This window comes from Glandiceps talaboti, chromosome 17, assembly GCF_964340395.1.
Source record: "Glandiceps talaboti chromosome 17, keGlaTala1.1, whole genome shotgun sequence".
Lineage (NCBI taxonomy): Eukaryota > Metazoa > Hemichordata > Enteropneusta > Spengelidae > Glandiceps > Glandiceps talaboti.
The window spans coordinates 23447158-23460197 of NC_135565.1; the positions used below are offsets into that span (position 1 = coordinate 23447158).

General features: G+C 34.9%; 1 protein-coding gene across 1 annotated transcript in view; it reads right to left on the reverse strand.

The window, feature by feature from the left end:
- Positions 1-482: 482 nt before the first annotated feature.
- The window catches only part of LOC144448407 (ankyrin repeat- and BTB/POZ domain-containing protein 3-like), a 43304-nt gene continuing 30746 nt past the window's right edge, over positions 483-13040 (reverse strand). Inside the window, exons 3-15 of the mRNA XM_078138641.1 lie at positions 12679-12883; positions 11401-11553; positions 10927-11092; positions 10383-10472; positions 9885-9986; positions 9260-9353; positions 8547-8827; positions 7999-8241; positions 7228-7333; positions 6415-6602; positions 2847-2915; positions 1819-1932; positions 483-754 (exon numbers count right to left, since the gene is read on the reverse strand). Coding sequence (XP_077994767.1) covers positions 563-754; positions 1819-1932; positions 2847-2915; positions 6415-6602; positions 7228-7333; positions 7999-8241; positions 8547-8827; positions 9260-9353; positions 9885-9986; positions 10383-10472; positions 10927-11092; positions 11401-11553; positions 12679-12863 — 1983 coding nt within the window. The 5' untranslated portion in view covers positions 12864-12883 and the 3' untranslated portion in view covers positions 483-562. The remainder of the gene's footprint in view (positions 755-1818; positions 1933-2846; positions 2916-6414; positions 6603-7227; positions 7334-7998; positions 8242-8546; positions 8828-9259; positions 9354-9884; positions 9987-10382; positions 10473-10926; positions 11093-11400; positions 11554-12678; positions 12884-13040) is intronic.

Sequence of the window (13040 nt, forward strand, 5' to 3'; positions counted from 1 at the left end):
ATGTATATTAAAGTGTTCAGTTTGTTCACAGTATCATAAACTCCATATGTATTAACAACACAGTTGGTAGGAGCATCTTCACATGTATGTATGTATGTATGTATGTATGTATGTATGTATGTATGTATGTATGTATGTATGTATGGATGGATGGATGTACGTACGTACGTACGTACGTACGTACGTACGTGTGTGTGTGTATGTTTGTATGTATGTATGTATGTATGTATGTATGTATGTATGTATGTATGTATGTATGTATGTATGTATGTATGTATGTATGTATGTATGTATGTTTGTGTGTCTTATTGTGAACAGTGTTGTACACAACTTCGAGGTGTTCAGTTTATCAAGTTTGTTCACAGCATCATGAACTTACTACATAATTCCTGTTATTTAACACAGCTGATCAAAGCATCTTCACAAGTATTCTTAAATACAAATGTGTTATTACAGATCATGCTGTTTGCAAGGTCAAGACATTTCTTTATGTGTGCACTATATCCAGTTTGTTCACAATATGAAGCAGTATCCAATATCCTTGTTCATAATATCAAGGTAATCACACAATGGTACTTTGCCTCTGTAGCACCCTCTGTGTCAGTGTGTGTTGTAATCCCTGAATGACATCGTAGGTTGGCAGTTTACTGTTAAAAACCAGCTTCTTAAAGGATTCACTTTTATCCAGTAGTTCCGGCATATTAGCTAGGAAATATCCCTCACAATATTCCATTAGTGCTCTGGCATTGTATAACTGGAAGGTTAAAAAAAGATCAACTGAAAATCAGTAACAATATTGACAGTTTACATTAAATAGACTTTAAGATACTTTATGTTCCTGTGCCTTCAATGGTCAAAATCTATGTGTAAGGGGTTGGTCAATGGTCAAAATCTATGTGTAAGGGGTTGGTCAATGGTCAAAATCTATGTGTAAGGGGTTGGTCAATGGTCAAAATCTATGTGTAAGGGGTTGGTCAATGGTCAAAATCTATGTGGAAGGGGTTGGTCAATGGTCAAAATCTATGTGTAAGGGGTTGGTCAATGGTCTAAATCTATGTGTAAGGGGTTGGTCAATGTGGTGTACCTTACATACAAGGTATTCAAATGTGAACATCTGTAAATAGCTTCATAGATTCCCTATTTCCTTACATGGAATGGATACCTTGTTAACTATTGACCTACTCTGTATATACATAGTGGTCAGATTAGGATGACTCTCATTATGCTAGATGACTTTGACATCGATCTGATCTCTGGCAGTAGTGATGTACAAGACTTGCTAAGCTACTTCCAACTTACATGTCTATGCTTAGTGATATCGATCTGATCTCTGGCAGTAGTGATGTACAAGACTTGCTAAGCTACTTCCAACTTACATGTCTATGCTTAGTGATATCGATCTGATCTCTGGCAGTAGTGATGTACAAGACTTGCTAAACTACTTCCAACTTATGTTTAGTGATATTGATCTGATCTCTGGCAGTAGTGATGTACAAGACTTGCTAAACTACTTCCAACTTATGTTTAGTGATATTGATCTGATCTCTGGCAGTAGTGATGTACAAGACTTGCTAAACTACTTCCAACTTATGTTTAGTGATATTGATCTGATCTCTGGCAGTAGTGATGTACAAGACTTGCTAAACTACTTCCAACTTATGTTTAGTGATATTGATCTGATCTCTGGCAGTAGTGATGTACAAGACTTGCTAAGCTACGTCCAACTTACATGTCTATGCTTACATCTCAATGAATATAAAGAACTGTATATCGTTGTAATTATCAAATCTTGTTTAAATAACTCTAACAACTACTTACCCTTGCATGTTTATAAAACTTGACAGCGTTATCAAAAGTTAACATCTTAGAACACAGGATCTCACAATGTCTCTGTAGACCTTCTAGTAGGAAGAAATTAGCAGCTGCCATAACCTAGAAGAAAACAAAAATAAAAAAGATGAAATATTAATTTGATGATCAGAAAATCTGAAATAATGAAGAATATGAAAAAACTCCTTTATTGCTAACTAAAATTAAAACAATGCTTTCAACAGTTATGTAGCTAAATTAAGAATAATTGCTTACAGCAGGGATGTAACTAAAATTAAGAATAGTTGGTAAAATATGACAAGTAGGTATTTTATGGAGGATTGAGACTAATAAATCAGTCCAATGATGGAAATATACTGGTTGAAATAAAGAACTTTAAACAAATTTCAGAAAAAGTAGCCGACAAAACATTGCAGATTAGCTGGTTTATTCTTGCCGGCTACCGACCCTTTTTCAGATTAGCTGGTTTGTTTTTGGCGGCTATCAGCACTGCTTACAAGATGTTACTTTTGTTGTGTTCATTATTGTTACTGAGGTTCTGTTCTCTTGCTGTCCTGTAATATTTTGTTTTTGTGATCATTACATATCTTTATATAAAATAGCAAATTTCATCAATGTAACTGGATTGTGCATACTTTCATGTGCATGTTACACTTGTATGCTCATCTGCATACAGCTATCCAGTATTACAATGTGAATTTGCATCTCATCTGCATACAGCTATTCAGTATTACAATGTGAATTTGCATATCATCTGCATACAGTGATCAGGTATTACAATGTGAATTTGCATATCATCTGCATACAGTGAGCTGTTATTACAATGTGAATTTGCATCTCATCTGCATACAGCTAACCTGTATTACAATGTGAATTTGCATATCATCTGCATACAGTGATCAGGTATTACAATGTGAATTTGCATATTTTCAGTATCACACTGCAGATGTACTATTTGTCTATATCATAACAATTTTTTAAATGAATGGTAGGATATTGTAGAAGACAAATCTCACCTCAATAACGTCAGTTTCATCTATGGTCAATGTCTCAGTACCTCCATGATACAAATACTGCATTACAATCTGTAGTAAGAAACAAAGATATCAAAGTGTCAGTTTTTTTGGTACAAAGCACATCTGTATGAGTAAATATCTACTTGTTTTAAAGTCCATATGGTTCATTGTTTGTAGACTACCAAATTAGCAGTAGTCCAGCGCACATAGACTACTAAACATTGTATCTTGACTACCAAATTAGCAGTAGTCCAGGACACATAGACTACTAAACATTGTATCTAGACTACCAAATTAGCAGTAGTTCAGGACACATAGACTACTAAACATTGTATCTAGACTACCAAATTAGCAGTAGTCCAGGACACATAGACTACTAAACATTGTATCTAGACTACCAAATTAGCAGTAGTTCAGGACACATAGACTACTAAACATTGTATCTAGACTACCAAATTAGCAGTAGTCCAGGACACATAGACTACTAAACATTGTATCTAGACTACCAAATTAGCAGTAGTCCAGGACACATAGACTACTAAACATTGTATCTAGACTACCAAATTAGCAGTAGTTCAGGACACATAGACTACTAAACATTGTATCTAGACTACCAAATTTGCACTAGTCCAGGGAACATAGACTACTAAACATTGTATCTAGACTACCAAATTAGCAGTAGTCCAGCGCACATAGACTACTAAACATTGTATCTAGACTACCAAATTAGCAGTAGTCCAGGACACATAGACTACTAAACATTGTATCTAGACTACCAAATTAGCAGTAGTCCAGGGTACATAGACTACTAAACATTGTATCTAGACTACCAAATTAGCAGTAGTCCAGGGTACATAGACTACTAAACATTGTAGCTACACTACCAAATTAGCAGTAGTCCAGGACACATAGACTACTACCGGGTAAACACTGTATCTAGACTTACCAAATTAGCAGTAGTCCAGGGCACATAGACTACTAAACATTGTATCTAGACTACCAAATTAGCAGTAGTCCAGGGCACATAGACTACTGAACATTATATCTAGACTACCAAATTAGCAGTAGTCCAGGACACATAGACTACTAAACATTGTATCTAGACGACCAAATTAGCAGTAGTCCAGGGAACATAGACTACTAAACATTGTATCTAGACTACCAAATTAGCAGTAGTCCAGCGCACATAGACTACTAAACATTGTATCTAGACTACCAAATTAGCAGTAGTCCAGGACACATAGATTTATACTAAACATTGTATCTAGACTACCAAATTAGCAGTAGTCCAGGACACATAGACTACTAAACATAGTATCTAGACTACCAAATTAGCAGTAGTCCAGGACACATAGACTACTAAACATTGTATCTAGACTACCAAATTAACAGTAGTCCAGGACACATAGACTACTAAACATTGTATCTAGACTACCAAATTAACAGTAGTCCAGGACACATAGACTACTAAACATTGTATCTAGACTACCAAATTAGCAGTAGTCCAGGACACATAGACTACTAAACGTTGTATCTAGACTACCAAATTAGCAGTAGTCCAGGACACATAGACTACTAAACATTGTATCTAGACTACCAAATTAGCAGTAGTCCAGGACACATAGACTACTAAACATTGTATCTAGACTATCAAATTAGCAGTAGTCCAGTCCAGGACACAGACTACTAAACATTATAAGCATCTAGACTAACTAATTTATAAAGTGGTTACTATTAGACCAATAGAAATCAATTGAAAAGTGTAGCTGCAAAACAGATCTCTTGGCTATATCTGACTACCAATTGATAAAGTTAAATAAAACCACTGTATGACTCACCTTGACTACCAAGTGTTAAAGTTAAATAAAACCACTGTATGACTCACCTTGACTACCAAGTGTTAAAGTTAAATAAAACCACTGTATGACTCACCTTGACTACCAAGTGTCAAAGTTAAATAAAACCACTGTATGACTCACCTTGACTACCAAGTGTTAAAGTTAAAAAATACCGCCAATGGCGTTGTAGCACAACTGTAGTTTTTAAAAATGTTTATCCATATGCTAGTCTATGCTAACAATAGGTGTTTATTTGCTGAATAACTATCCAGATGCCTATCCAACCATGTTGCTATCTTTACGATAAATGCTATCATTTGGCTGTTGCTATGGGCGTGGTCATGTTGTTAGATATATTTGCATACATTTGTGTATGTTTTTGTTCACTTGTGTATGAATTCCTGATATTGTCTTTGCAATATACGTGATCATTTGGCTGTTGCTATGGGCGTGGTCTTGTTGCTAGGAAAATTTACATACATTTTTTGAATGTTTATTCAATTGTCTATTAAACCCTGTTGTTATCTTTGTGAAATACACCACCGTTTGGCTGTTGCTATGGGCGTGGTCATGGTTACTAGGGTATTTGCATACATTTTTTGAATGTTTATTCATCTGTCTTTCTATTCCTGTTGTTATCTTTGCAATATACGTGATTATTTGGCTGTTGTTATGGGCGTGGTCTTGTTGCTATGCAAATTTACATACATTTTTTGGATGTTTATTCAATTATCTATTAAACCCTATTGTTATCTTTGTGAAATACACCACCGTTTGGCTGTTGCTATGGGCGTGGTCATGGTTGCTAGGGTATTTGCATACATTTTTTGAATGTTTACTCACTTGCTTACCAGATGATGTTGTTATTTGACCAAAATATACTGTCATTTGGTTGTTGCTAAAGGGTGTGGTCATGGTTGCTAGGGCCAATTTTGTCAAAATGTTTTTAAGAAAATCTGCAGAATAACAGTTTCAGAAACATCTTGCCAAGTTTCAGACTAATTGACCAAGTACTTTTTGAGATATAAGTTTTTGACCAAAAATGAACATTTTTACACCTAATTTGCATATCACTCATGGAATCATGGTATGCTTAATATTTCTTCGTCCATACATCCCTAGATACATTCCCATTAAATTTCAGCCCAATCTGCTCAGTAGTTTTAGAATTATAGATTTTTAACCAAAAAGACACATTTTTAGCCCTAATTTGCATATCACTGATGGAATCATCCCGTCATGAACAAATCTTACTTTACACCCCCTTAAGAATGTTCCCACCAAATTTCGCACCAATCTGCCCAGTAGTTTCTGAGTTTAAGTTTTTTGACCAAAAATCACATTTTTTGACCCAAATCACACACCTGTGATGCGATCATTTTGATTTGAACAATTTCCCAACTAGACACCCAAAGTAATGGACCCACCAAATATCGTGGCAATCGGTTCAGCGGTTTTTGACTTTAAGTTGTTTACACACACACACACACACACACACATCCACACACACAGACAGACAGACGCCGGGCGATCCCTATAGCACTACTGAACAAGTTCAGTTGTGCTAATAAAACCACTGTATGACTCACCTTGACTACCAAGTGTCAAAGTTAAATAAAACCACTGTATGACTCACCTTGACTACCAAGTGTTAAAGTTAAATAAAACCACTGTATGACTCACCTTGACTACCAAGTGTTAAAGTTAAATAAAACCACTGTATAACTCACCTTGAACACATGATACCTAAAGTCATTGATTTCCACACAGGGTTGTGTACTTTCACTAAATTTATCCGACAACATAGCTTTAAAGCGTTTTGATGCTGTGACTAAAATAATCTTGTGTGCGTAGAATGGTCGGCCTTCAACAATGAATGTAACATCAGACATGTCTGGGTTATTCACATATTGAGGATCTGTCCAAGAGAAAGAATAGGAGGTTAATGTCAATACATTAACATGTTATTACTCAATCTTTTTCTTCATTCAGCCATGGAAAATACGAGTGACCCAAGGGGCCTTTGTCACTACGAGTCGCTAGACAAGTAGTGACAACCCTTAGGTCATTAGTATTTTCCAGCTGCATGAAGAAATATATTGGAGAATAAGTTGTAAATGTTTCAATTATTTTAATTACCATCTGCGAACTGCTCTGACCTCTTTTACCTTGCAGTATGCAAAACACTTGGTAGGGTGACTGTGCATGTGTCAATTACCAGAGTACTTGCTCACAGACTGTGTAGTGTTGTTCATTTTTAGAGGAAAGTAATGGCAATTTTGAATGAAAGAAGACTGTGAGATATTGATATATCAATCTTTTAATTAGCATTTCAATAATTTTCTCATAAAATGTGTACAAAAACTATTTCATTCATTTTACACTGGCAATGGGTGTATCACGCACCCACAATTTAGCATACCAGCATCAATTATTCATTTGTACATCTAAAATGACATGACTTATAAATAGAAATGAATCAGACATTTGATAGTTGAAATGAAATTCCTGACTCTAAAAAACATACAATTTTGATGTCTTACCAATTCTTGCAGGTGGACAGAAGTTGATTTCTTTTATTTCAGGAATGGCTTCATATCCATAGACTGTACAAAACACAGTAGACAACTGCTGAGCTATCACTTCATTCTATAAAATAACACAGGAGATAAAATTTACTGACATATCTACATCTATGGATTTATGTACATCTTGGTTGATGCCTCAAAACCAAACAGTAATTTTATTTGTAGATGTCCACTACGCAGTCACGTGTAAACCACTCTCAATCCCTAATGGCTGTCACAATGAACTTCTGAATTCTAGAAGTGTTTGAGAATTAAACGCAATACATATACACAATCTATCAGATGTTACAGCGCCACCAACGGTCAAATAACCATACCTTACGTTTTTTTAGTATCCCATTTCTACAACTACACCATCAATCTTTAATTTATAACAAAGCAACCTACAATCACACAAAACAGATTTTATGCTCTTTACTCCCTACTTGCAATGTACACAACGTATTCAGGAATTTTCACATTTATATAACATTTAGTGTCATGTTCACCTTGCTCTTCTGAAGACATTTGTGGAAGTCCACCATCACAAAATTTAATTTATGTGGTACAGCGCCCCCAACGGCCATACGAAAGAAGTCTTCTGTTTTCATTCCTTATTCTTGTAATCTCTCATAATCAACACAAGTAAACTACAGCTTAAGTCTTTAGTTTTACATACACATATACATAAACATATACATACATATATGCATATATATATACATAAACAGTTGTTACTATAGTTACCTTGCTTTGTCTGAAGGCTTCAAACATTTGTGGAAGTCCATCATCACAAAATTCACCATTATATTCATCAGGTTTAATTGAACAGAAATCTCTCAATAAACACTGAACTATAGCTTTCCTATGGAGTTGTTTAGCTGTAGCTAGTGTCTCTGTCCAACAATGCAATGTCCATGATACACCTAGACTCCTTAACTCCATGGAAACATCCAAGTAGCCATGTTCACAGCTGTGGTACATTGCTTCCTAGAGTAGACATAACACATATCATCATTAAATTGATGTGCAAGATATGGTTTTAGAATTTATAGTATGTGATGATCAATGAATTATGATATATATCACATTGCCATGTTGACTTCAAGGCATAGGAGCTCAATTTAGAATTAGCTTGAAAAGATTCAGGTGTTCCTTCCACTTAGAATATGCCTTGATGATATTACTTGCACTAAACTTCTGATGTATAAAAAACTCTGTTCTCGGCAGTGATGTTATAAATTTCTCTTGGGTAAAATTTAGTCAAAAAATGAAATCAACATAATTTGACTAACCTGGAGAGCTTGGTCTCTAACTTTAGAATTATCTAGTTTCTTCTTTGGTGATGTAAAACCAGTATCTGACCCTTCTGCTAGGATTTCTTCCAATGACAGAAAGTCAGTAGATTTTGAGATATGTGGTTGTGACAGTAATTTCCTGAGTACATTGCGATGTCCATGAGCTGCAGCCAAGGCAAATGAGTTATAGTACCCCTTATGTGAGTTTGTTTTATCAACCGTAGAAAGGTAGGGGTCAGCTCCCCTAGCCAGGAGTAGTGATACCAATTCATAATGACCTATAAAGAAATAAAAATGATGATCAAAATTATTATTAAAACATTAATGGCTTTGATATTTGGAATAAGTTATATAATTGTTCTTCTTGTTTTACAATGTTAAATATTTCATCCTGTTTTTGTTTTAAAATTGCAAAAATGATCACTCCACAAAATATAAACTGGTTTCTCTCATCCTTGTCACACTAAGGATTAATATTAATTTGAATTTATATAAATATTTTCAAATTTTATTCCTCCAAAATATTAAAATATACAATGACTTAAATTACCAAACAAATAGTACAAAAATCTGATCAGATTTTTTACTAAGAAGACATTTTCCATGGAAGGTTTCAAAAGTAACATTTTATCTTTTTTCACTGTGAAGTCCCTTTGAATAGAATAGAAATAGATAGAACAGAACAGGACTGAGCATTAGCAGTAACTAACCTGCTGCAGCAGCTAACTGCAATGGTGTCTCTGTGTTGTTGTCATGACTACGATCTACAGACCCATCAACGTCAGCACCAGCCTCTAGTAACAGCTGGGTAAAAGACAAGTAGAAGTGGTTAGCACTTTGACAAAAACATAATTTATTCATTGACAAGTAATTTCAAGTAACAGAAGATATGAAAATAAATCTTTCGGTTTCTTTAGGATGATTCTGCAGTGTAACAGAGTTATAAGAACAGATCACAGTCTCTGGATCTGACAATCCTAGAAACCTGACAACTCAGAAGAGCTAGTTTGCTGTTCAAACTTGTCCAAGGACATATTGTCTTTGAAGCTGTGTTTTTTAATGTATCTATTTCCAAAACATGAGGACACAGTTAGAAATAATTTGTTTAAGGACAGTTATATATTGGATATATACGTCAATGTATCATAGACATTTGGAACAGTTTACCAGAAAGGGCTATTGCTAGTACATCAGTTATTCATTTTAAAGCATGTATTGATAACCACCTCAAAACAGTAAGGGGTCTTTATTATAAGCGTCAATGGCTTCCTACCCAGTGTAAATTCATGGTAAAAATATATGATGCAAAGAAAGGGTATGATAAGCATAGTATACCTGTACAACAGATATATGTCCATTAGCTGTGGCAAATGTTACTGCAGTCCAATATCTGATAGCTGGATGTATACAGGGATACTGATGTGGATTGTTAGGAACCTGAAAAATAATTCAAAATTAAATATTGGCACAAAAGAAGTTTCACTTCTTTTCTGATATACTAAGTATTTCTAAACTAAACTAGTGAACTTTTCGACAAAATGCCAAATACTCAGTTGTTTATTTATAATGTATTGGTTTTACATGACCATGTAAGATTGTACAAATGTGGATTCTGATTATTTATAACTTGTTTACACAGACGATTACTGTTTAGACATGTCTGAACTAGATCTTCCTGTTAAATAAACTCTTGCAAGTTAGCAGAGAACCAGTTGAAACTAGTTCAATCCAGTATGTCACCATGTTAGATTATTCTACACCTTTTTATCAATACAATCTTGTAAGTTGGACTAGTCTCATAAGAACCAGTTTGAACTGGTTTAATCTACTTACTGTGACATCCAGGTCAGCATGTGCATCTATGAGTACTTGTACCATTGCTTCATCCCCCCTAGCACATGCAAACATCAATGGTGTCATTCCCTGTAACAAAAATGAGAACAAAATAACAAATTTGGCCACCAATCTCAGAGTTCATTAGTCCCTACACATTTACTGGAACACATATAGTTTATATATGGGTGTTTAATCTCTTCTGTGCTGCAATGCCCATTTTTGGGTTTCTTCATTTCAACTGTTGACATTTCAACACTGCCCTACAGTCCTTTGCTTGAAATGTCTGTATTAAACAATTACTCCTGGCAATGTTTTACATAAAAATACTAAAAATCTCTAACTTTCTTGGAAGGTGAAGGAAAGCTTCAAAATGTCTACAATGTAAATATTTTAAGCACCCAGGAAAGCTTCACTCCTATTTGTTAAATAAAGTGATATTTCATTTCTATCCGTTGCTTTCAAAGTTTGTGTATATATTTTTCTCTTCTGGTGGAATAAATTTCAAATTTCAAAAAAAAAAAATTTCAAAAAATATACATACCTGTTCATTGATAGTGTTAATACCATCCATACCCAGCATAGCTATAGCCTGTGGTACTAGATCAGTTCTACCACATGCTAACATTCTAAATGCCAAGTCTTGCTGGAAACTAGCTGCACAGGCTGCGGCATCCAGATGACGACTTGAACATATCGACTCATCAGTCCTGTAGAGTTAAATATACTATAACTTTAACATTTTATCAACAAATTTATCTTAACAATTTCAAATACTTGGCTTGATTTGTCATCTAGATTTCTACAGCTGTTGTCAGGTCATTTGTTCTCAAGGTTAATATAATAGTTTGGCATTTCTACATCTACTTTCAATGGCAAATATCTGATGTCCTTAAGTTGTATAGAATTGATCATTTTTATTCATATTTCTAGTTTTTATGTTACAAAACATCATGGCATCATGGTGAATGTTACCATGGTAACACGATAATAATTCCTATAGCTCTTTAATCCATACCTGAGAGGTCTTGGAGCACTGTCTATTCCAGGTAAGAGAAGTCTTGCTGTCTGCCTCACATCATCTGCATCAACAACGTTGCTATGGCGATATTCACAGAAGGAGGTTGCAACACGGATCCATTCCACTAAAGGAGGTAAGATTACGTATGGCCTGTGAAGAAGAGATGACGGATTTTTAGATTAGAGATCTCAAAATCTTTCCTTGCAAAATCTCAATAATGTGTTAAGAAGAGTGTAGTCATACAGGACAAGCTTTAACTTCAACCTTTCCAAAAACTTTCCACGCTTTTCAGTTTTCACAGTGTAATTATTCTTTTGCTATAGTATTCTTTTCATATCAATATTCTTTGGTACACACAGGTTCTTTTCTATCATAAGTACATATTGTTATAAGCTGCTTTGGTCTATTCTGTAGTCTTCCTCACTGTGCTAGTCTAGTGAATACTGCCACCAAGTGTTCATATATGGAGAATACAAGTACCCACATATTTTTATAAGCTGCTTTGGTCTATTCTGTAGTCTTTCCATTGGTCAAATTAAATGACATGCTGAGTTGTCGGTACGAAAACCTCACTGTGCTAGTCTAGTGAATACTGCCACCAAGTGTTCATATATGGAGAATACAAATACCCACATATTTTTATAAGCAGCTTTGGTCTATTCTGTAGTCTTTCCATTGGTCAAATTAAATGACATGCTGAACTGTCGGTACGAAAACCTCACTGTGCTAGTCTGGTGAATACTGCCACCAAGTGTTCATATATGGAGAATACAAGTACCCACATATTTTACTGATAGGATTGTATTATCAATGAAATTCAAGTGAACTTAAAATCATCAATTTCTAACACTAATCTACATGTCTCAAGATTTCAACTTTTACTATATTTTCTTGTATTATTGACCACCTTTATGTAACATTAGGGATAGTCTTGTAGTAAAGACATTAGATCTATACTTAGGGGGTTGCTGAATAGTTCTCACAGGTAATGAGTGCAGCCTAGCATCCTTAGTACCCTTATGAAAATTAAATACTACCGCACTAGTGCAGCATTACTGCGACATCATTTTCCCATCAAACTATGCAGCAAACACTGTACAGGTACTGTGCGACTAGCCACACAGCTCTGCACAATATAAAACCTGTGTGGGTATTGTACAGCAATCTGTGTGGAACAGTGCATAGTGACCTCTGGTCTCCTTTAGGGTAAGCAGAGTAGCCTGAGGTGTCTCAGCAGCCAGACTATGTATTTGTGATTGATAAAACTGTTCTTACCTTTCTGGATTTAGTTGTAAGGTTGGTGGATCTATATTAGGATTTTCACTGTACTCTAGTTGACAACATTTCATAAAATAATATAGTGTATGTAATGCACTAGGACTCCATGTCATACATTGTTTACCACTACCAATGTTAGATACTAACGATGTCCTTGATCTTGTACTCTGCTGATAATGCATGGCACGGCCTACTAAGTCACCTATAAATAACAAATACATACTTATATAATAAAAGTTGAAGAAATAGAAATTAAGTAAATCTAAGAAACATAAGATATTGGAAAATTGAATCCATGTTGGGATGAAAGAATCAGAAACAAACTTTCTAAACTTTAGGAAAAGTTGATGAGTCATCAG